This window comes from Vanessa cardui, chromosome 29 (genome assembly GCF_905220365.1).
Source record: "Vanessa cardui chromosome 29, ilVanCard2.1, whole genome shotgun sequence".
NCBI lineage: Eukaryota > Metazoa > Arthropoda > Insecta > Lepidoptera > Nymphalidae > Vanessa > Vanessa cardui.
In genome coordinates this window covers 2,038,388-2,064,791 of record NC_061151.1, presented here as the reverse complement: position 1 = coordinate 2,064,791, position 26,404 = coordinate 2,038,388, and the positions used below count along the sequence as shown (strand labels likewise).

At 35.6% G+C, this 26,404-nt stretch overlaps 1 protein-coding gene and 1 non-coding gene across 2 annotated transcripts; one reads left to right on the top strand and one right to left on the bottom strand.

Annotated features, from left to right (window-relative positions):
* Positions 1 to 3,539: 3,539 nt before the first annotated feature.
* On the bottom strand, positions 3,540 to 26,019 carry LOC124541994 (glucose-6-phosphate exchanger SLC37A2). The gene is made up of 14 exons (XM_047119942.1): positions 25,476 to 26,019; positions 19,025 to 19,194; positions 17,917 to 17,997; positions 16,415 to 16,548; positions 15,548 to 15,680; positions 14,495 to 14,643; positions 13,709 to 13,774; positions 12,502 to 12,546; positions 11,299 to 11,488; positions 8,284 to 8,432; positions 7,704 to 7,827; positions 6,843 to 6,920; positions 4,653 to 4,761; positions 3,540 to 3,824 (listed from the first exon to the last, which is right to left on the bottom strand). Exons 1-14 carry the CDS (start codon positions 25,601 to 25,603, stop codon positions 3,749 to 3,751), a joined length of 1,632 nt encoding a protein of 543 aa, XP_046975898.1. The 5' UTR covers positions 25,604 to 26,019; the 3' UTR covers positions 3,540 to 3,748.
* On the top strand, positions 6,583 to 6,654 carry Trnae-uuc. The gene has a single exon. It is a non-coding gene; the product is annotated as a tRNA-Glu (tRNA).
* Positions 26,020 to 26,404: the final 385 nt, after the last annotated feature.

Here is a 26,404-nt window from a genome sequence, read left to right as displayed (position 1 = left end):
ATTGTAAGGTTATTTCATGATTGAATTACATAACTGACCGTTATTATTACTTACAGGATAATTGAAATGAATTAATTAGATTTTTTTAAATTACTTTATGCATAAAAAATCTTCTCGTATATAACGAATAACTTACCTCATTAAACGTATATTTTACAGTACAAGTTTACAATACAATAAGTTAGTAGGTTACATTACGAATACTAACCACTCACCAGATTCTGTTGCTAAACAGCTATAGTGACTATTATTGTGTTCCGTTATGAGGGTGAGTGAGCCAGTGTAACTACAGGCACAAGGGATATTACATAACAGTAGTACTAATGTCTATGGTCGGTAGTTACCACATACTTATACGGTGTACCTTTGTCAGTTCTCTGACATGTCATGCATGAGAAATGGAAAATGAGTAACAAATAATAGATTATAGCAAGTCAAAAAAAATTATTAAACATTTTTTTTAATTTTCAATCCTCTTGTAAAGGCAACTTTGTGGAAAGTCAGTGTTATTTGATTATTATATTTTGCACCATTTTAAATGTTTTTCATCATCTATTTCAGTTACAACGTCGACAGTAAAGATTAATAAAACAATCATTTGAGTGTTACCACAGTCAAAATAGAAAATTTAATATAAATATAAAACTACAAACAAAGATTGCCAGTATTTAGCAACATCAGAAGTTACGATTTATATATCAACATTACATTAATTACTTATTGTTAATTTGAACATATAACAATAAATTAGTTTATTTCCATTCCACGAGCTAAACTCCTAAGGAACAAAATACTGCGACTGCGTGACTGATACAAAATTTTCCTACAAAATGGCTACGCTACTGGCACCACGTGATCGGCGCTCACGTGCTTGTCATAGATAACAGCTACAAAAGCGCTAGAAGTTGTTTCATGTAATACTAAACGACTTTAGAAACAGCAATTATTATTTATTTTGTCGGGTTCAAATATGATTTTTCAGCATGCCTCTACAAAACGTCACCGTCACCGTCTTCTTTCCTATATTCTGATATATTAAAGTTTAACAGTTCATTTATAATCTCGGCATCTATGTGCCAGATAAAAATATTGTTTATATGTTTGTTTATTTAGAAAGGAAATAGACTAGATGAGATCACGCTACGATTCACGCAGTATCGCGACATCTCTTTGGTCTTTGCGACAATAGACAAATGAGAAGAAACCGTTACGTCACACAATCTCAAGAAATCATTTCGCTAACAAGCAAGCATCCTTTTGAGAGCTCGTTTCGTGGAATGAATATTTTTGTTGTGCACCAAAATTTTATGGAACTGGTTTAAACTTGTAACATTAGATACACATACTATGTTTATTTAAATAACATATTGTAAAAGAAACATATTATATAATGAACAACAGTTATTTTTATTTATTTACCAAATGTTTTTATTTTTAGTTGGTGAAACTATATTTCGACATTTACACAATCGCGACAAAAAAATCTCGTGAAAAAGACATTCGTAGATAATATCGAAATATCGATCTTCAACAAATAAAAATAAAAAACATGATAAATATCCCGTATTAAATAACTGTAATAATGTTTTTTATATGAAACATCTAATGGCGCGTAATGAACAATAATGGTTTTACTGTATGACAGCAAACGTCATAATGACATTTCTTACTGTCATAACCCCCCTTTCTCCTCCGAAGGTGAGTATCACTAATATAACTACATACAATACATACTTTTTAACTATATATAATGATAATAATAATGATACTATGTTTTCATTTAATTTATTTATAAATTCATTAAATCACCATCAACAGCTGTTCTGTTTCGTATCTGTCAAAAAACTGTCAAGTTTTTTTTTTTAAATCGGAAACATACGCTAAGATCTTGTAAAGAGGGCAGTTGTCGGTATTAATAAATATAACAAATACAAACATCATTATTTACACTTAATTCATATTTTTAAAGTCAAATCGACTTTAATACTTCTAATACCGTTACTAAAATATCACACAATATTTATTCATGATATATAAATTAATAAATTCTTTGATTAATAATCGGCCGCTGATAAAATGTCTCCGACAGATCTGTGTTATATTTTTTTAAATATAAAACTTTAATTTGAAAAAGGAATGAGACTATTATGGCAACACTGGCCTCGTTATATGGAAATCACCGTAGCTGGAGTACAGATTAGATGTAGCATCGGCAAAATTCGTATAACCGATCACATCCGAATTGAGTACGCCATCCCAAATTATCAATTTATTTCATATGTGAATATGATCTTTACACAAACGTAATAACTTGTAATATCATATGACCTAATATATTCGTCAATTTGACGCGTCGATTTACATGCACTTGCTTTCTCGGGTTGAACTGACGCGGGAATCTATAGCGACGAATAGCAACGAATGGCGCGATAGGGAGCTTTTTCTATTGGTTGTGTAAATCGGCACTAATCGGTTTTATTGAATTTGCCGATGCTACATCGAAGTTGTGTAGTTCTATACTTCTGTATAATTCTTTATATTAAATTACGATTCACAATAAATTTTATTATTTTGACATATTTAATTATCAAAAGGCCCGGATATAAAGATGTTGAGGCAATAAAGGCCCCTAATTATTCTTTTACAATTTCATTTCTATCAGTGAGTTTTTTCAATAATTTGTATCAATAACTTTTGAAAAAGTAATTAGTCTTACTATTATGATATGACATATATTTAAACATATATCACATTTAAATAGTTCATTTATCGGAATCACTATTGATGGGGCCCCTGTCTAGTGGGGGCCCTGATCTAAAAATCCGGCCCTGGTAATACAATAAACGACAAAATGTTTTTGAAATCAAAAATGCGTTGTTACAATGTTATATCAACTGTTTATAATCAAGAAAACATTCTCTCAGCAGACGGTCGATATAAGACAGGAGTAAGTAGAAGTATATCTGTGTTTTAACCACGAATTGTGACCACTTACCATCACTCAGACCACTTGCATACCTACCATCATTTTTTTCATTGAAGATTTTTAAGTCATCACATAATTTTTGAAAAAAAAAAATTACATTATTAATTTTTAATATTTTACTAGGGACAAAGAAAATGACTTGGTTTTATACTATGTAAAGATTCATTAACTTTTAGAAAAAAAAAACTCCTGTTAGAATGGAGTTCCATCACAGGACACTAATTACTGTAAATAACAGCACTGTAAATCTGTTTATTTAAAAAGAACAATTATGCGAGTTCCTTGCCGTTTCTTCTTTCTAGAGGCTGCTTTTCAAAACGGTGGTAGTATTTAATTATCGACGATTCAAAAACTATTCACTGCGAAGTTGACTTAAATAAAAAGTATCAGTAAGACTTCACTTAGTGGTAGGGCTTTGTGCAAGCCCGTCTGGGTAGATACCACCGACTCATCAGTTATTCTACCGCTAAACAACAGTACTCAGTATTGTTGTGTTCCGGTTTGAAGGGTGAGTCAGTGACGTAACATCTTAGTTTCCAAGGTTGGTGGCGCATTGACGATGTAAGGAATAGTTAATATTTCTTACAGCATTATTGTTTATGGGTGATGGTGACCACTTACCATCAGGTGGCCCATATGCTCGTCCGCCAATCTATACCATAAAAAAAAACTTCCCTGTGTGTGCAATGGACACATTCGAGCACAGACACAGGATATACTTCTCTTTACTGTTAATTATCCTAAACTCGGTAATACTGTTCACTATTCAATACGAACGGACCGCGGAGACGAGAGCCGTCTGTCTTGCCATATTTTGACTATTTCAGCTTTGGCTATCCTGAAAAAGAAAACAACAAAAATGATTAACAAAACAACAACAACAGCCTGTAAATTTCCCACATTTCCCACTGCTGGGCTAAGGCCCCTTTGAAGAGAAGCTTTGGAACATATACCATTTCGCTGTTCCAATTGGGGTGCTAGAATTAATATGAAATTAGTCATATGCAGGTTTCCTCATAATGTTTTCCTTCACCGCCGAGCACGAGATGAATTACAGACACAAATTAAGCACATATATATAGTGGTGCTTGCCTGGGTTTGAACCCGCAATCATCGGTTAAGACGCGTTCTAACCACTGTTATTAATGAAGATATTTTTTTTAATTCATCTTGGGAAGATAAGTTACAAAAGCTTTACTTAACATGTCCTAACAAGAAGAAATCAAATAACTAAAAACTAATTACTATTCTTTATGGAAATGACTACGGTGGTGGCGTCTACTGAGTTTCTTGCCGGTTCTTCTTGGTGGAATCTACTTTCCGAACCGGTGGTAGCTTCACTTAATATACTTTGTTAAATGACATTTTCAAAGTGCTTGTAAAAGCCTACTTGAACAAAGTATATTGAGATTTTTTTTTCTTTGGTATAGGCTGGCGGACGAGCATAAGGTAAGTGGTCACCATCACCCATAGACAAAGACGCTGTAAGAAATATTAACCGCCACCAACCTTGGGAACTAAGATGTTATGTCCCTTGTGCCTGTAGTTACACTGGCTCAAATACATATATGATTTGAGTCAAACAGTCTACCTATCCTAAGCAACAAAAGTTTTTTGACTCGTAAATGGAAGAAAGGCAAGATCAAGGAAGGTGATGAAGGCTTACCTTACAAGCAGCATCAGCGCCATGAGGTCGCAAGCGATCAGCATGTAGAAAACAGCAGACCAACTACCACTCGACACGATACCGGCTACCATCGGACCTACCGCCGCTCCTGTAGAATATAAAAAAATGTTTTATTTATGTCTTTATTTAAAAAGCAGAGATGGCCCAATGGTTAGAACGCATGCATCTTAACCGATGATTGCGGGTTCAAACCCAGGCAAACACCGCTGATTCATGTGCTTAATTTGTCTTTATAATTCATCTCGTGCTCGGCGGTGAAGGAAAACATCGTGAGGAAACCTGCATGTGACAAATTTCTTAGAAATTCTGCCACATGTGTATTCCACCAACCCGCATTGGAACAGCGTGGTGGAATATGTTCCAAACCTTCTCCTCAAAGGGAGAGGAGGCCTTTAGCCCAGCAGTGGGAATTTACAGGCTGTTGTTGTTAAATAAGGGACTTTAATTCATACAAAATATGTCAGACTCAATATTATTTGCAAATATTGATATTGCAATGAGAAAGAGGGGTCACTCTTTCCCATTGGGTACTTTGGACAAGTTCCCCGGGCCCCGCGATCGATAGGGGCCCCCTCAGATCAAATAAATAAGTACAATATAAATATGTGATTCTTAAAAAAAAATCTATAACCTTGTTTATCTACATTCTTTACTTATTCTAACAAAAGAGTGTCTGACAAAGTCATAGGGGGCCCAGTGCTGGATTTACAAGCCGCTAGTAGGCTATTCAATTTTTGCCGCCCCTACTTTTTTTTGCAACATTTATGATTTGTGTTCTATCGTCCTCATTACATCGGTTTTTCCCGTTATTAGTGTGATTATAAACTAGGTGATATTTCTGTCAGTACCTAGATTATTTTTCCAACCCGCTATGTAGTGACGAGTATACGGATTACGGACGTAATGTGTATACATATAATTATAAGTTTTTTAATTTCTGTAAGATAATAACAAATTTGGGCTAAATTTGCCGCCCCTCTAAATCTGCCACCCTAGGCTCCAGCCTACTTAGCCTATTGGTAAATCCGCCAGTGTTGGGGCCTCACTTTCCTAATATGGCCAGAGCCTCTAGGCTTAAGACGGCCTTGACGATGTGCCTTATCGAATCCTATCCTTCACTAATATTATAATTGCGAAAGTTTGTGAGGATGTATCCATGTTTGTTACTCTTTCACGAAAAAACTACTGAACGGATTTTGATGAAACTTTACAGTAACATAGGTTATATACATCAGAATAAAGCATAAGCTACAACTATAATTATTTTTGTAAATAAACACGTTTTTCGTAGTATATTTAGTATGAGTATTCTGGGGCGGTTCACTAGTATCTAATATAATTTAAGAGATCTAAAGATGTACTACTATATTGATATACAGGGTTATTGGTAACTCGACGTATATCCGTTAGGAGGTGATAGGGGTGACTATTTGCAATAACTTTAACTCCCATAGGCGTTATCCAAAAGTGAACCATTTTTGAGATATCACGTTTTTTAGCTTTTTTTTAAATTTGTCAAAAATGTTTAAAATTTATTTAGAAAAAAAATTTCAATAAAAATGTATTCTTTCTTCTGATTTATGAAAACGATTAAACACTGGATATTTGTAAATATTTAAACAATAATTATCGGTCCAAATTTGAAAATGGAAGACGGAATAATATGTTGTTTCAATTTCTTTTCCTTAAAAATGCCTTAAAAACAAAAAAAAAAAATCATAATCATATTCACATCCCCATATTGTCATATTATCACATCCTAGCGGATATACGTCGAATTACCAATGAACCTGTATATTTGTATACTAATATTATAACATATTATATTCTTACTAAATATAACTACTTTTATTAAGGTCAAATACGCTGTATTTTGATTGTAGTCAAATATTTTGGTACAACTGACATCTCCCGTATGGTCTAGTGGCTAGGATACCTGGCTTTCACCCAGGAGGCTCGGGTTCGATTCCCGGTACGGGAAATTCTTTTTTTCATTTTAATATATTTTTTTTATAATTTCAAAACTTCTAAATCCTATTTTAATAGACATTATATAATTAAGATTATTATTAACGATTTTTTTTTACTTGTCATATAATATATATTAATTCTACAGCTTAGAACATATTCTGACGGTCACATTTGGAGCCCTATCTGTGTGTGACTTACCGATGCTGCCGGTACCGTCGATAATGGCGGTCACGGTGGCCAGCGCCTGGGAGTCACCAGCGAGGCTACTGTGTGTGCCTGCGAAGAAAAATGGTGATATATCTTCTACGAGCTGTGCCCGTAACTTCAAGAGCGTTTGAATTCACGAAATAAATGTTTTAATATATATTTTCTAACATTAATATTTAATTGTGATTACATAAAAAATGAGTTTAAGGACTATAAGGGTAAATAGCTGAGACCGCCGAGCACGAGATGTGTTATAAACACAAATTAAGCACACATATATAGTGGTGCTTGCCTGAGTTGGTACCCGCAATCATCGGTAAAGATGCACGCGTTCTAACCACTGGGCCTTTTCAGCTATATGAAATTATATTGATCGTGAAAATGACAATAGTAGTGATGACCGGTGTTTACGCAGCAAACGTACGAGAAAGGAGTTAGTCCGATATGGGCACTTCTAACATTATCAACATCTACCCGCAAACTTCAGTCTCGTAACATTCGTAGATAATGTCGAAATATCGAGCTTCACCGAACAACTTGGTGGTAGGGCTTTGTGCAAGCCCGTCTGGGTAGGTACCACCCACTCATCAGTTATTCTACCGGCAAACAACAGTACTCAGTATTGTGTTTCGGTTTAAAGTGTGAGTGAGCCAGTGTAACTACAGGCACAAGGGACATGACATCTTAGTTCCCAAGGTTGTTGGCGCATTGACGATGTAATGAATAGTTAATATTTCTTACAGCGTCATTGTCTATGGGCGATGGTGACCACTTACCATCAGGTGGCCCATATGCTCGTCCGCCAACCTATACCATAAAAAAAATCTTGAAGCTCATGAGAACAGTACATACCGAGCTCCGCGCTGACGGCCGTGGTGATGAGAGCGTAGGGCCCGTTGACCAGCACTCCGGCCACAACCAGCAGTGCTACGTTGAGCACGTACGAGCTGGCGCCCCACGACTGGTATGCCAGCAGCTGCACACACACACACACACAAGACTTAAACAAGGACATAAGGGCACACACACACACACAAGACTCAAATTAGAGGATACTTACGACCAACCTCCGGTGAGCTATATACCTCCATATTGCTAATATGGGGGGGGGGGGTCATAGTTATATCTGTCTATCTGCTGTGATAAGGTATACGCTCTCAACTCTCTCGTAAGAGGCTGCAAATGTAAGTTTCCCACTGCTAGAGTATTTTTGAGAAGGTTAGGAGAATATTTCATCACGCTGTTCCAATACGGGTTGGAATACACATTTAGCTCAATTTCGATGAAATAAGACACATGCAGGTTTCCTCACGGTGTTTTCCTTCACCGCCGAGCAAGAAATGAATAATAAACACATATCACTAGCCACTGGGCCATCTCAGCTCATGAGTGTGGGGGGCTCTAAGTGCGAGTGGGATGGTGGGTGTCTCACCGCGGGCGCGGCGAGCGCGTAGAAGGCGGCGCATACGAGCGCGGGCGCGCCCACGCAGTCGGCCAGCAGCCCCGCCAGCGCCGCGCCCGCCACGCCGCCCACGTCGAACGACGTGCTCAGCTCGCCCGACTGCTTCGGCGTCAGCGTCGCTGCGAGGACATGATAAGACATTACTACAAATGTTATTGGTCGAAAGTTCTAGATCATTTCTTTTATATTTATTCACTCATAAACTTATAAGTTATTACCCATGTAACTCGATTTTATAAAGTGATTACTTTATAGAGCTATACAGTACAGTTTAACAAAAAAACATGATAAATTTTATCCTTGCAATCGTGGCCCGGGCACCAATAACACTGTTTATTGTGGTAATTGTCCAGCATTGGAAAGAGTAACTGACATAAAATATTTAGGTGTAATTATTGATGATAGGATCAATTGGAAAAAACATGTTGTAGCAGTTAGTAAAAGATTAAGAAAACTTATTTATATTTTTAGAGAACTAAGAATTATAGATAATACTAAACTCCTCATTCAAATTTATCAAGCATTAGCTGAATGTATTATTAATTATTGTATCTGTTCATGGGGATCCGTTGTTAAGACTCATTTCATTGAACTAGAGAGGGCGCATCGAGCTGTATTAAAGATTTTATTCAACTTACCGTTTAGATATCCATCACAATTACTTTACAAAAAAGCCGAAGTTTTATCTGTTCGCAAGCTATTTATATATCAATGTCTTCGTAGGTATCATAAGACCCACATACCACAAATAAAGCCAAATAACAAAAGAAGAGATATCTGTCCGGTTCCTAAAGTCAAAAATAAATTTGCACAACGTTGTTATAGTTCACTAGCACCTAGGCTATATAACAAACTTAATACTGAATATAAAACAAAGAACTTGTCTAACTTTCAATTTAAAAAAGTAATTAAAGAATGGCTTACGAATTTTGATTTTAAGGAAACTGAGCAGTTGTTGAATTAAGACTATTGTTATTTCAAGAGCTGACATAAATCACAAATAATTGTTGCATATATACACATATTACTAAATACACACTCATAGCACGCAACATCATACATAAATACACATATACAGACACACACTTACACACACACGCGTGCCCACATAATATTAACCTTTATCATTTTAATTCACTACTTAGTTTGGTAAATAATTTCTTTTGTGATTTGATTGTTATTATTATTATTACTATTATTTATTTTTTTTAATTTTCCATTTACTTTTACTTTTATAATAAGAAACAATTTGTAACCTAAAATCTGGGAAGGAACTGACTTCCAAAACACAGCGAAAGCTAGTTTGGAATTCAGGGCTGGCATTTAATAATGTAAACATAAACTTGTGTGTGAAATAAAAAAAAAAAAAAAATAAAAAAAAAAAAAAAAAAAAAAGAATCATAGGAATATGAACGTTACCAAATTTAAAAAAACTGCAAGAAACACTTGTGTGCAAGATCATTATGTAATTAGTGGGTTCATGGTTATTATAACACCTTGAGAATGAAACTGTCGCCTCATATTTATTTATGACAAGGAATATACATAAACATGACTTAACAGACAAAAAGGCTTTTCTGGTTTTTCTCTTTCGAACCAGTGGTAGTTTTTAATTTGACAATACCAATGTGATCCAATCTAGGGAACAGCAAATAAAATATTAATGAAAATTTTGCTATTAAAATGTTAAAAATATATTAAAGAAGAGCCACTGCAAGGTTTATATTTAATATAATTTTGTTTTTTTTTTTAACAATAATTACGAATTAAAGTAACGTGAAACGGAACGTATTTCAAAACGCTAATGTAGCGTTCAGTGACGTCACTCCTGTTATGACTACTTATTTGAGGTTATAGTTGTAAAAGTAAACGTTGAACGAAAATTAATTGCGTTTTACGATTTAAAATTGAAGTTAGGTCTGTCAAAGCAGACTCCAGATTCATCTTTTCAGCTTGAAACCACTTTTATATCGTAATGTTGTCTTATATTTTCGCGATTACACACTGAAATAAAACTAGTTATTACGGATTTGAAACGCGTATATTAATTATTTTTGGTTAAGATACCTTAGTCTACCCGTGACCACGAACGCCGTAAAGTGCTCGGAACGTCGGGATGCCAAAAATAATTAATATACGCGATTCAAATCCGTTATAGCTAGTTTTATTTCACTTTTATATCGGTTTTGTAACAGAAGGGCTACTTTAAAACCATTTATATGAAAACTTTGTTGAAAGGCACAAAACATACGTCAACAAAGCTTTTCTTCGGAGTATCGATAGTCCGTTTTAAATTTTAACAAAAGAGTATCTCAAAGGTCAAGAAAAATACATAAGTATAAAAGCCAGTACAAGTACGAGCAGTGGGCCAGTGATAGACAGCAGTGACGTCATAGGAAACATAGATTCGTTTTCGCGCGAAAATTTAAATTGGCATTTTGAATCCGCATTTTTTGCAGTAAATTACAGTGTTTTAGATTTTTAATATACTTGTAGTCTATTCTATATGGAGTTCTTTAAAATAAATACGAAAACAAAAATATCGTATCTTCCCTATTGGACCGATTTTGATGTCATTTTTAGTTTGCGTTTTAGTAGTTTCCTAGCCAAAAAGGAGCTTTCAACAACAACAGCCTGTAAATTCCCACTGCTGGGCTAAAGGCCTCTTCTCTATTTAAGGAGAAGGTTTTGAACATATTCCACCACGCTGTTCCAATGCGGGTTGGTGGAATACACATGTGGCAGCATTTCTATGAAATTTGTCACATGCAGGTTTCCCTACGAAGTTTTTCACGAGATGAATTATAAAGACAAATTAAGCACATGAATCAGCGGTGCTTGCCTGGGTTTGAACCCGCAATCATCGGTTAAAATGCACACGTTCTAACCACTGGGCCATCTCGACGAGACAAGGAGCTTTAATTATAATAAATTATTTGACGCGCTTTACATATATAATTTTATTAATAAATTCAATTCACTTACTGGAAGACTTAATATACAGAGGCAGCCAGTAGAGGAATGTGTAGCTGACAAGCTTCGCGAAGAAAAGAGAGAGGGAGAATTCCACCACGCCGGGGATGGCCAGCGCGCGGGAGAGCGAGACAGCGCCCGCAGAGCGAGACGGACGACGCGACAGCAGCGCCGTCTCCTCCGTTGGGTCGTCTTGTTGGTACTGGCGACAAAACAATTACACAGTTATACGACATGTAGCGTCAGCAAAATTCGTAAAACCGATCACATCCGAATTAAGTACGCTATCCCAAATTATCAATATTTATTTATGTGAATATGATCTTTACACAAACGTAATAACTTGTAATATCATATGAGCTAATATATTCGTCAATTTGACATGTCGATTTACATGCACTTGCTTTCTCGGGTTGAAATGACGCGAGATAATGTATCCACAGCAGTACTTTATGTGTATGCTATACATATAAATACGTACTTATTTTTAATTAACTCTGAGGGGGGGGGGGGGGGGGTTTTATGTACCCTACGTAATTTTCAGTGAAAACGTGCGTGCAAAACGATCGAACGATTTTAAAACGATCAGTTGAGTATTATTACAAACAAACTGTTGTCAGTTGCGTTTGCGTTGCGTTTTTAGTAGATTATATTAGTGTGTACACCGGTTGTCATGGGTACACGACTCCGAGGTCTCGGGTTCGATTCGCATCCGAATCGATGTAGAAAAAGTTCATTAGTTTTTATGTTATCTTGGGCCAGACCCAAACTTATTTTTACTTAGCTCTGAGAAGGGGAGGGGTGTTTCATAGTGTTATGTTTATGTTATGTTTCATAGAGTACCTACGTAATTTTCAGTGAAAACGATCAGTTGAGTAGTTTTACAAACAAACTGACCAATGCGTTTATATTAGCTATATTAGTTAGTTTATATTAGTGTGTACACCGGTTTTCATGGGTACCCGACTCCGAGGTCTAGGGTTCGATTCGCATCCGAATCGATGTGGAAAAAGTTCATTAGTTTTCTATGTTGTCTTTGGTTAGACCCAAGACAAGATAGATGTTTGTACCGTCTTTACTTCAGATTTTCCACAACACAAGTGCTTTAGCTACTCACATTGGGATCAGAGTAATGTATGTGATGTTGTCCAATATAAGCTAAGGGTAATTTAAACTAATGATGGATTACAAGTTAAATGATTAGTTCTAGCTTACCGGGGGCGTATTAGCAGAGTGCCGAGATGGTCTCAAGCTCGCCGCCTGCAATCATGCTGTTATTTAATGATGGTGAGTCGTAACTTACCTTTGGTAACGTATTGAAAGGTAAGGTTTATCGTGAATTAGTGATGTTAGTCAAAACTTATAATAAAAACTGGGTTAAAACGATGTGTGCATACATTAAACGTATACTATATTAGTAGGCATGACGATATAGACGTCATCGATTCGATGATGACGTAACCGTTTTACCGCATCTAAACAACTATGAATATCGTTCTGATATGATATGCTAAGTCGAGATGGCCCAGTGGTTAGAATGCGTGCATCTTAACCGATGATTGCGGGTTCAAACTCAGGCAAGCATCGCTGATTCATGTGCTTAATTTGTCTTTATAATTCATCTCGTGCTCAGCGGTGAAGGAAAACATCGTGAGCAAACCTGCATATGACAAATTTCATAGAAATTCTGACACGTGTGTATTCCAGCAACCCGCATTGGAACAGCGTGGTGGAATATGTTTCAAACCTTCTCCTCAAAGGGAGAGGAGGCCTTTAGTCCAGCAGTGGAAATTTACAGGCTGTTGTTGTAACGACAAAGCATCCAAAGTACGACAACATTAAACTCATGAAATATTCGCCCTATCTCCCTCTAACTTTAAAGTAACCCATATGTGACAAAGATATGGAGCGAACGTTAAACCGATTGCAACACATTCGTTTCATCTCTTTCTCGCATATCGTACAGTGTCAAGTTAAACAGAGACAGAACAATAGCTGAAATCCGTCACACAACCGATATCACATGCCTACTAATTATGTATTAAGACTAAACTTAAAACCATAAAAAACAATCAAAATATACTTGATTAGAACTAGCGCGCACTGGTAACTTTTGTCACGGTGACTGTTTCGTCACTCTTGTCAAGTCCGTGAATATGTACAGATGCAGACACAAATGTCACGTCGTAACGTGCGCTCACCTCCATACATATTCATGGACTCGACAAGAGTGACGAAACAGTCACCGTGACAAAAGTTACCAGTGCGCGCTAATTCTAATCAAGTATGCTTTCACTTGTCTGAATCTTCATTTAACTATATTAAGTGAAACTACCACCGGTACTGAATGTAGATTCTGGAATAACCGGCAAGTTACTTTCCCAAAATTTAAAATACAGTTACATAATTATCGTTTGCATACCTGATCTCCAACTATAACTTGGGAGGCTTCTTCTTCATCGTCTGATCTGTGTGAGGGTCGGTTTGGCTGAAAAATTAGAAATATCGACATTAAAACTTACTTCGGGCTTTGTTCATGCCCTTTTGGGTACCACCCACTTTGTTAAATTGGAAAGAAAGAAAGAAATGTTTATTAGGACACGACACTATTATATACAGAATAAAAAGTATATAAAAAAAACATTAGATATATATATTGACGACCTCCGTGGTGTGTACACGGGTTTTCATGTGTCCCGGGTTCGATTCCCGGCCGAGTCGATGTAGATTCACATTATTTTTCTATGTTGTCTTGGGTGTGGGTGTTTGTACCGTCGTTACTTCTGATTTTCCATTGCACAAGTGCTTTAGGTACTTACATTGGTATCAGAGTAATGTATGTGATGTTGTCTCATATTTAATTATTTGTAATATTCTCGCCAAACAAGATACTTGATATCCTTGTGGTCTAATGGGTGAAAATGTAAGCACTGGGGATGTAAGATGTTACATCTCTAGTTGCAAATTTAGAAGCGCATTGATAATGAAAGGAATGGTTGAATTTCTTACAGCATCAATAACTTTGGGAAAATGGTGACCACTTACCATCAAATGGCTCATCTGATCGTTGAAAGCAAGACACAAACATACACATAGAAAAATATTTAATATCAAAAAATATATAACCTTAAGGAGTTCCACAAGGTTCATTATTAAGTCCCAAACAATTCCTCGTATACATTAATGGTAGAAGTGAAAACAAACTCACAGACTGTCTATCCGTCGAAAGGCCGACGTTCTTAGGTTCTGGCACTAGAAATAGGAACACTAGAAACGCGACGGCGCCCATCACTAGCGCCGGATACACGAACGATAGTGACCAATCGCTTTCCACGAATTCCGCCGCCATTACTGTACCTGAAATTAAAAAAAAAAAGTGACTCAGTATTTGTCAAACTACAACAACAATAGCCTGTAAATTTCCCACAGCTGGGCTAAGACCCTATAAGGAAAAGGTTTGGAACATATTCCAACACGCTGTTCCAATGTGGGTTGCTGGAATACACATGTCGGAAAATTTCTATAAAATTAGACACATGCAGGTTTCCTCACGATGTTTGCCTTCACCGCCGAGCACGAGATGAATTATAAACACAAATAAGAAATAGTTTTTTATTTTTATTCGGTGGAGACTCGTGAACAAGACATTCGCAGATAATGTCGAAATATCGAGCTCCTCAAAAATAAAATTAAAAATTATGGCAAATATCTCGTTTCAAATAAATGTAATAATAAAAACAACCATGTCCATTTAAAATCTGAATTATTTTTTATTTCACATAGTTTTCCAGATTGTCTAAAACCATTGATAGTTTAAGACATATTAATTCCTTCCCATACATAGCAAGCGCGCCATCAACTTTAGGTAACTAAGATAGCGTCCCTTATGCCTGTAGTTACGGGCATAAGGGACACTAAAGCATATGGGCCACCTGATGGTAAGTGGTCACCATTACCCATAGACAATGAAACTGTTAGAAATATTAACCATTCCTTACATCGTCAATGCGCCACCAACCTTGGGAACTAAGATGCTGTCCCTTGTGCCTGTAGTTACACTGGCTCACTTACCCTACAAACCGGAACACAATAATACTGAGCACTGTTGTTTGGCGGTAGAATAACTGATGAGTTGGTGGTAACTACCCAGACGGATTTGCACAAAGCCCTACCACGATGTGAATAAGATAAGATACAATATATGATGAGTAAGACTTGATAGTTTTGTCAATAAAAAAAACAAATGAATTCCAATAAATACCCAAAATATTTCCAAGGGAAGTATGAGAATTCCACAGTCCAAAAATGAGTCCCTTTTTTGCATTGCCAAACCATTTGCCAACGATCGCCACTGTTCCCGGCCATCCTGTCGTTTGAGCGATACCCGCACCGGCCTGGGGAGTAAAAGGTTTAATATTAACATTGAAAATACATATCTTTCCGCTGATATTGTCAAGCTATCAAAAGAATCAACATCTCTTAATACGTTAGCTGTGACGTTTTTACAGTTATCAGTACGGGGTGCTTAAGACCTCGTACGAAACTATCATAATATCGGTACGGGGCTTATAATAAGCGTAATATGATCGAATTTTATTTCTTCAGTGGCATGGCAAGAAAGCAAGTGCATGTAAATCGACGCGTCAAATTGACGAATATATTAGGTCATATAATATTACAAGTTTGTGCGTTTATGTAAAGATCATATACACATAAATATTGATAATTTGGGATGGCGTGCTCAATTCGGATGCGATCGGTTTTACGAATTTTGCCGATGCTACATCTTGATTGTGTCGTACTATACTGTTAAAGTACGCACACAACTTATATCTTAACTTATATCACATAACCGAACAGAAGTGCTTAAGCTAGTTAGATCGGGATCAGAGTAATGTATGTGATGTCTGATATATAAATCAAAATGAACTTTATTCACAGGCTTAGGCAGGTAGGCTTTTACAAACACTTTTGAATCATTTTAAATTAAGTGAAGCTACCGACGGTTCGGAAAGTAGATTCTACCGAGAAGAATCAGCCAGAAACTCAATAGTTACTCTTTTTCAACATTTTTTTCTTTTTGTTACTATACTCAAACTCACACCAAGAACCTCTAAAAAGATCTCACCTGCACTATTAAATAGAACGATATGTCGTGAACGTCTAGAGTTCGACCCAAGCCGAAGAGATAGCAGAAGATAGCAGACACCAGCATCCCGAACGAGAGGAAATACCTGAGATCAACTCTTTCCGCGATCATACCTAGAGGACAAACAAAATCACCATATAATACAATCAAAAACAAAATATTCTTGGATTCTCATAAAACAAAATCGTCATGGTACAATATTGTCATCAACAAAAGGTAATAAAGTCTGACCAATCGAAACTGTACTTTATTCAAGTAGGCTTTTACGAGCACTATTGAATTGTCATTTAACTTAATATTATGTGAAGCTACCAACAACAACAAACAACAACACCCTGTAATTTCCCACTGCTGGGCCAAAGGCCTCCTCTCCCTTTGAGGAGAAGGTTTGGAACATATTCCACCACGCTGTTCCAATGCGGGTTGGTGGAATTCAACTTCTATGAAATTTGTCACACGCAGGTTTCCTCACGATGTTTTCCTTCACCGCTAAGCACGAGATGAATTATAAAGACAAATTAAGCACATGAATCAGCGGTGATTGCCTGGGTTTGAACCCGTAATCATCGGTTAAGATGCACGCGTTCTAACCACTGGGCCATCTCAACTCTCAACTACCACTAGTTCATAGTCGAGATTCTGTCTTGGAGATCCGACAAGAAACTTAGTATTTCTTTTTCAACATTTAAGAATACAATTATATATTATGTATGTTATATATCATGCCTGGAAGTTACCAAGCATTAGAAATTATGTGTTCATGATATATCTTGTACTATATAAAAGTAACTATGTCTAATGGTATTTGGTACGAAACCCAAGGATGGGCATATACAACATTTTTAATCTTTTAAGTATAATGTTTGGTATTATATATACAACTATATATAAACTTCTTGAAGGATATTCTTTTGACTTTTAATTATTATTATTTTTGGACATTAAGGTTATATCCCACAAAGATCTGTCATTAGTAATAGACCCAGGTCTCCTGTTATTGGATTTACATAACCAAAAAACCTGACTGAACTACTGAACTATTATATTATTTTTATAAAAACAAGTTTTTATTGTATTGCTGTTTGGTGGTAGAATATATCTTAAGTGTGTGGTAGATTCTCAGAATTTAATAAAATCCGACCACCAAATATTCTCTGTAATATATACATTGTCCACAAAAAATGCCGTAAAAAATATATATCAAGATATATGTGCTGTATATGCACATAGGTATTAAAGTAAATAGTTAGTAAAGTTACATATTCTATGACTAAAATATTTCACATCTGTGTATCTCATATTGTTTAGCATGTATCATGTATAAAAGTCGAAGCATTGCATATGTAAGAGAGAGTGTCTATCAAGTGCGTCACAGTCCGTATAATTGTAACGTCTCGTTAATAAATCGTGAACCAGTTAGTGACTTTCATTATCCTCAACATCAGCCCAGCCCATATTTATATATCTAAAGGTAAACTCACCGGAAACAAACATGGCGCCAGCGTATGAGAACAGGAAGGCGGAGTCAAGGGTACCGAGCAGTGTGTTGGCGTCATTTGTGTCTGAAACAACACTAATATTAGCTTTATCATTCAGTTTTTTTATGTAATAGGTAGGCAAACCTACCACCTGCTAAGTGGTCACCAGCACCCATTAACATTAACACTGTAAGAAATATTACATGTTTCCTAGATAACAGAGATGCATCATCTTACTCGCCCTTCAAACCGAAGCTAGAATATGTGTGGTAATTTCCTAACCAGATTTTATCATAATAGGTTCTTTGACAATGCCAAAAATAAAATGTATATAATTGTAATCAGTGTATATTATGAGCTTAAAAATGTCTATTTATTAACGAAAATTGAAATTAATACGTAATTTATTCCAAAATCCATAAATAAAAACGCGATTTTTAAACGTTTCTCACGTGACACAAAACGCTCCTGATTGGCCGGGCTTATGATGAAGTCACTTGCTTGTTAACTTTGCTTGCCTACTATATGTACCACAGATTAAAATACAGGCAAGTAACGTCAGCGACTCCATTGCAGCGCCATATTGTCCAAGTAGCGTTTTCGAGAGCTATTTAAATGTGGTGTTTTTAATATGATATTTATCGGCAAATATATACAAGAAATAAAAAAGTCGACTTTTAGTGGGTTCCTTAACCTTTACCAAATAATATTAAATGGATTTTAAAGACCAGTCAAATAGCCTATTAACAGCTAACTATTTTCAAAAACATATAATTTCAAAACAACTCTCGAGAATAACATATTAATTATAGAAACTCGTGTAAGATAATTATATCGGATTTTTCCACGAATTTTTAGGTGACCCATTTAACAATCGACTCCAAATGTATTATATTACAAAGTCCAAACACGATTTAGAACACGATCGTGATATGCCAATGAGTTTTCTTTTTCTGCTCTTCCCCCACGTGATGGAAAGTGGGGGGGTGGTGTCTCTCCTTGGACGCCGAGTGCACCCAATTACGCCATAAAGGTGATGCTGCTTCAAACTATTCCTAAACCATTTGCTAGTCAGTCCATCTTCATACAAATATATACATTTAATACTTACTAAACGGAGGCCAGTTACACCACTGATCGTCACCAGGTCTGACATCAGGCGGTGGTGTCAACGCACTGCAGTTTTGATGGAGGACACTCTTCACTACGGATATCGGTTTCCTCGTCAAATGGTAAGTCATGTATGTGAAGTATGTCAGAATAAGGACGCTTGCTTGATACCTGAAAAGAGACAAATTATTTACCTAATTGTTTTGTGTGCGAAACCGAGATGCCCAGTGGTTAGAACGCGTGCATCTTAATTGATGAATGCGGGTTCAAACCAGACAAGCACCACTGAATATTCATTTAATTTGTGTTTATAATTCATTTCGAGCTCGGCAATGAGGGAAACCTGCGTGTGTCTAATTTCAACGAAATTCTGCCACTTGTAAATCCACCAACCCGCATTGGAACAGTGTGGTAGAAATATGTGCCAAAACCTTCTCCTCAAATAAAAAAAAGCCTTAGCCCAGCAGTGGGAAATTTACAGGCTGTTATTATTATTATACAACGTGCCTAAGACATCAACGCTTTAAATTATATACCTAATTACGTATGGCTTTCTAAAACATAAAAAAAAAGCAATCAAATACACTTAATAACATTTATCCTTTAATTAATTCACAACACTATTATCAAAGATTTCCTTGTATAAATACAAGAGGGTCAGTAACTTAGGACGGCACGTTTGACCTATTTTGACCTGTTCAATTTTGACGATGCCGTTCCGAACTATTCATTCACAAATTATTAACATAAAGTACCGTCGGCAGCAAAGGGTAGCTCCACTTAATATAGTTGCTAAATGACGATTCAAAATTGCTTTTAAAAGTCTATTTGCATATTTTGGAATGGATGATTTTCATTGGAATGCTGGTTTTACTGCGTTCCATCATCCGATCCACTGTGGTGCTTTTCTAGGTTTGAACCCGCACCAAAACACGGTGCGGGGAGCGAGTGAGCGGGAATATCCAGCGCGCTACAGTGATAGCCGTATTTACAGATTATGGCATTAATTTCGTAAATGGTGTTTTACTATGTATTAAATTTTACCTTTGAATTATTTTGTGCGAATTTTTTTTAATTATTAATTTTTCGTTTATTTTATGCACCATATATTAAAGAGTATTATATGATGTATCGTCGTATGAAAATAATATGAAAATATCATGACGTCAGTGGCTCTCTGTGTAAGTAGCTGTTGTATGTTTGAATTTAGTCTAACAATACACTATGTTCTTGTTTCTTTATCTATACATATAATAAAATTGGAGCGTCTGTTTGTAATATTAAAATAGCCCTTTTTTGCTCAATGTATATGTTCCACGGTACACATACCAGAATAGTACCGGCATGAAACCCAGTAAATAATAAATAAATATTGGACAACATAACATACATTAGTCTGATCCAATGTAAGTAGCTAAAGCACTTGTGTTGTGGAAAATCAGAAGTAACGATGGTACAAACACCCAAACCCCAGACAATATAGAAAACTAATGAACTTTTTCTACATGGAATCGGCCGGGAATCGAACCCGGGACCTCGGAGTGGAATACCACGAAAAGCGGTGTACCCACTACTCGACCACGGAGGTCGTAAAAGTAGGTAGTAGTTACTCTTTCTCAACATTTAAAAATACAAAGTCATGTTAGTTGAATACAATTATATATGTATATTGTATGTAATATATTCTGCCGGGAAGTCAACAATTATAAGCTCCACGCTTATCATCTACTAGTAGTCGCCCGAGGCTTCGCTCTCGTTTTAGGAGCCTGTAAATTCCCACAGCTGGGCTAAAGGCCTCCTCTCCCTTCGAGGAGATGGTTTGGAACATATTCCACCACGCTGTTACAATGCGGGTTAGTGGAATACAAATGTGCAGAGTCGGATTTAAAGGTGTGGAGGCCCGGGGGCCACAAAGCAGTGAGGGCCTTAGACAAACAGAAGCGTGAAGACCCTAATAATTATATTATTATGAATTAATTAGTTTTTTTTTTTTATTTCATTCAGTAAGCTATGAATTTTTTCGTATTTGTATCGGTAACTTTTAAAATATGAAATAGTAACATTATTATAATTTGACTATATCTCAGTATTTGTTAACTTGCTGAAAACTGTGGCCCCCTCTCATGTGGAGGCCCCAGGGCAGTTGCCCCGGTTGCCCTCCCCTAAATCCGGCCCTGCAAATGTGGCAGAATTTCTATGAAATTTGTCACGTGCAGGTTTCCTCACGATGTTTTCCTTCACCACTGAGCACGAGATGAATTATAAACACAAATTAAGCACATGAATCAGCGGCGCTTGCTTGTGTTTGAAACCGCAATCATCGGTTAAGATGCACGCGTTCTAACCACTGGGCCATCTCGGCTTGTTTGGTTGGTTGTCATGTGTAATGCAAAAATGTCGCCTATATCCTTTCTTAGAGTTCAAGTTTGCTTCATAACAAATTTCATCAAATTGGGTTCAGCAGTTTAGACGTGAAAGCACAGCAGACAGACAGAGTTACTTTCACATTTATAACATTATAATATAGATATAATCTTGTACTTGCTCTATCACCAAATAACAGAAGCAACAAAGTCCGATTCACATACAAACGTACTTCATAGTATGTAGTTACGAACAGACATATGTAACATGACTATCATATACAATACATAGTATAAACTCAACAATAAACATACTAATCAGCGTTATATGAATCACACATAATCGTAAACAAAGTAGCTTACTGCTGTCTGTCCCTATCTATGTTCAACAACAACAACAACAGCCTGTAAATTCCCACTGCTGGGCCTCCTCTCTCTGCACGCGTTCTAACCACTGGGCCATCTCGACTGTATGTTCAGTTCTTTAAAATTACGCAACGGATTTTGATGCGGTTTTTTTTATAGATAGAGTGATTCGAGAGGAAGGTTTTTGTGTATAATACATGGACAATATTGTAGAGACACACTGATCATTTTAGAATTTTCTAATGTGTTGTCGTAAATAAACAAATTCTGTAGAATATTTCTTTTTTTTTATGGTATAGGTTGGCGGACGAGCATAGGGGCCACCTGATTGTAAGTCGTCACCATCACCCATAGAAAATGACGCTGTTAGAAATATTAACTATTCCTTACATCGTCAATGTGCCACCAACCTTGGGAACTAAGATGTTATGTCTCTTGTGCCTGCAGTTACACTGACTCACTGACCCTTCAAACAGGAACACAACAATACTGAGCACTATTATTTGGCGGTAGAATAACTGATGAGTGGCTGGTACCTATCCAGACGGGCTTGCACAAAGCCATACCACCTAGTCTGTATATAGATGGACAAAATAGTAAAGAAACACTGATAATTTTAGAAGTTTCTAATGTGATGTCCTAAATAAACAAATTCTGTAGAATATTTAGTATCAGTATTGCCCGTGCGAAGCCAGGGCGGGTTGCTAGTGTTTAATATTATTTTATTAATGTGTCATTTAAGCAAATCGATACCAAATGGATATTATATTACAATGTTTAGAGAGAATGTCTGTTGAAATATATTAACGTGTAAACAATTACTAACATATTATGTAACTGTTCAACTAATATGATTGTATTTTTTAAATATTGAAAAAGAGTAAGTACTGAGTTTCTTGCCGGTTCTTCTAGGAAAAATCTACTTTCCGAACCGGTAGCAGCTTCACTTAATTGTTAAGTGACGATTCAAAAGTTCTTGTAAAACCCCAATTGAATAAAGTATATTTCGATTTTTTGTTTTCAATTGTGTTGCCTTATCGTAATATGTGTATTCATCTAAGCTGGGTCATTCAGCACAGTGGCTAGAACGCGTGCATCTTAACCGATGATTTCGGGTTCAAAACCAAGCAAGCACCACTATACATATATATGTGCTTAATTTGTGTTTATAATTCATCTCGTGCTCGGCAGTGAAGGAAAACATCGTCAGGAAACCTGCATGTGTCTAATTTCATAGGAATTCTGCCAGATGTCTATTCGACCAACCCGCATTTTAACAGCGTGGTGGAATATGTTCCTAACCCTCTCCTTAATGGAAGATGAGGCCTTATCCCAGCAGTGGGAAATTTACAGGCTGTTACTTTACTTTACATTTTTAAGGTAACCAAGAACTGATACTACATCCAGAATTGATTCCAGACCTTGAAGCAAACTCAAAAACATATTTATTCAAGTATGCTGATAGAATCACTTATGAATCGTCGTGTATAAAATCAAATGTTAAGCTACCGCCAGCCGATTCTACCAATTAGAACCAGCAAGAATCTCAGTTGTGGAATACGTTCCGTACACTCTCCTTAGGCCTTAGCCCAGCAGTGGGAAATTTACAGGCTGTTACTGTTACTGGTGGATCATTCTACTAACATATACGAGAACCATATATTGGAATACAGTTTTAAAATCTGAAAAAATTAGATGGTCAGTTATTACGGCAACTCGAATTAAGTCCCATTTTGGAAACCTACAACACACCTAGACAGATGAGAAATGGGGGTAAAAAGACTGATCATATATATATTTTTGGTATTTTTTTTTTTATAATAACTAAAACAGAATTTATAATTGTTAACGGTATTTCGTAGACAGCCTTTTGAGGCGTCTATATAATTGCATAACACTTATCGTGAGGCAAGCGATTAGCGTGACGAATCCGGCATGTAAGACAATCCTAAGAAATGATTTGGCTCATGAAGGTCATGCTTCTTAACCAATGAGGGCCAAGGGCAATTTCCTTCGCAAATTTCTTGGAACGGTTTACAAGTATAGTACGACACAACTTAGATGTAGAATCGGCAAAATTCGTAAAACCGATCTCATCCGAATTAAGTACTCTATCCCAAATTATTAATATTTATTTCTCATGTGAATGTGATCTTACACAAACGTAATAACTTGTAATATCGTATGACCTAATATATTCGTCAATTTGACACGTCGATTTACATGCACTTGCTGTCTCGGGTTGAACTGACGCGAGAATCTATAGCGACGAATAGCGTCGATTGGCGCGATTGGAGCTTTTTCTATTGGTTGCATAAATCGGTAATAATCGGTTTTATTGAATGCCGATGCTATTTCTAAGTTGTGTCGTGCTATAAGTTGTAAGATTCAAACAAACTGACGTAAATAACTCGTAAAAGCGTGTTTAAATAGAAAATATATTAGTTTGACAATGTTATACAATATTGGCAAGTTGTATAGCAATTATGAATAATACTATAATAGCATTAAATTAAAAAGTTATCTCGTATTTCGTAACCTCAAAAATCCTATCAAGTTGAAATTGGAACCAAGCGGGATTGTACCTTCTCAAACATTAAAAACAATTTTTTTTTAAAGTTCAGATAAAGCACAGGACTTGCTTTCTGAGGTACAGGTCTGTACACACTATCAACTTTTAGACTCAGGGGTATTACTGAGAATTTTTCAACAAGTTTAAAACAACTCATTCTGGGTTTCGAACCCGAGGTCTCACGCTGTATCTTATGTCTAGTCATTAAAACAAGGAGACAGTCTATATTCTGAAAAATATTTTGTTCTATATCATGATACTATACTTTGTACTGCTAGAATTAGATTAATTATATTTTGGTTTGAAAAGGTTTAATTACAATACAAATAGTGTCTAAACTACACTTGGTCCTAGGACTTTGTGCAAGTACTGGGTATGTGCCGTCCACTCATCCAAATGGAAATAACTATGAAATTATAAGCATATATCGAAAAATTTTCAAATACCAATAGATACTTATCAAATTAACATATAAATACACTTTGATAAAAATGATTATCAATTCCATGAATACATTTTTTGTCGAGTTAATTTTTAGTTTACAACACTCATACACAATGATATCTTTGTAATCTAATTGCTAAAGATTATCAATGATTATTCACAAGAAGTAGAAGCATTCCTTACAACGAGGCACGGCTAAATTTTATTTTATTCTAAGATGCTAAAACTCCCAAGCCTGTTATTACACTGGCTCACTTACTCTAACTGTTGTTTAGAATTTGTGGTATGGTTGTGGTATTTAGATACAAAATGTTTTAATTTAAAGAAAGGGTTATAAATACATGTCAAAATTTTAATTTATTAATCAATAATTTCACACATATTTTATAATTTTTTTAATTCACAATAGTCAACATATTCTTTGATTCGTTTGTTGAATACTTTTTTCTGTTAAACTTTACATTTTTTTTTATTTATGCATAATGATCTTGAATATTGACCTTAAAAATGGCCTCTACATCGATACTGCTTGACCGTAAAGAGTAATACTGAGTTTAATATTATTAAATTTATATTTACTATGAGCAGCAATGATATAATTAAGTTGTTCACATACGTTTTTTGTTTAAACTGTAATGAATACAACATATAAATATGTAACAAATTAAACTAACCATTGGAATAAATATCTAATAAAGATAACTTACCATCGTAATTTATTAATTCGAAACCGAGGACATAGCCAGGAATTTAATTTTTGTAAACACTGAACACCAATGGGAGCATCTCTGTTTACGCTGCTCATTTTAAAATATCTCAAGCAATTTCCTCTCATAAATGCTTTGAATATGTTCGATTTAATTATTTTCTTATCTAAAATTTGTTTCAATTCACTCACACACACTATGATCTAACACAAAGTGATTGTTTATAAAATCCAGTCTTTGTTAACAGACGAACTTCGAAATGCAAACGATATTGCCATATTATAAGTAATTTGCTATTTATTTATAACAAAAACAGCTTTACTAAGTAAATAGTGTACACGTTTAACTTTTTCGAGTTTTATTGTTTGTAAAGAATAAATAGTTTTCGTATTTTTGCGTGAACAAAGTTTAGAGGCGGTCGCGCTTTCGACACGTCCTTATTTCTAATATTTAAATGTCAAACGTCAATGTCGATTGTCGACTATCAACAATGCGTTCCGTAATTTGCTAAAAAAAAACATAAAATAAATCATAATTCAAATTAAACGACATAAAAAATTCAGAATTTATTTTTAAATTATTCTAAATTAATTAACATAATTTTTACTCCCAAAATGGCTGCAAGAAAAAATAGTCGGATATTCAAACTTGTGCCGTGACCATATTTACGAATTGTAAGATCACAGTGAAAATATAACTTTATATGTACTGTGACTACACAGTACACTATAAAAACAAATAATAAAATTAATATTTAATAACTATCCGCTTATTATAGTAATTGTATGTTTATGGTCCGTATAATTACATTTGCCAATTGTTTTTTTTTTTATGATTAACAATAATTTACTAATGGAATAACGATGTTTTACTATGTAAGTAAACAAAACATAAAATGGCATTTTAAAAATACAAAATAGCACAATTTC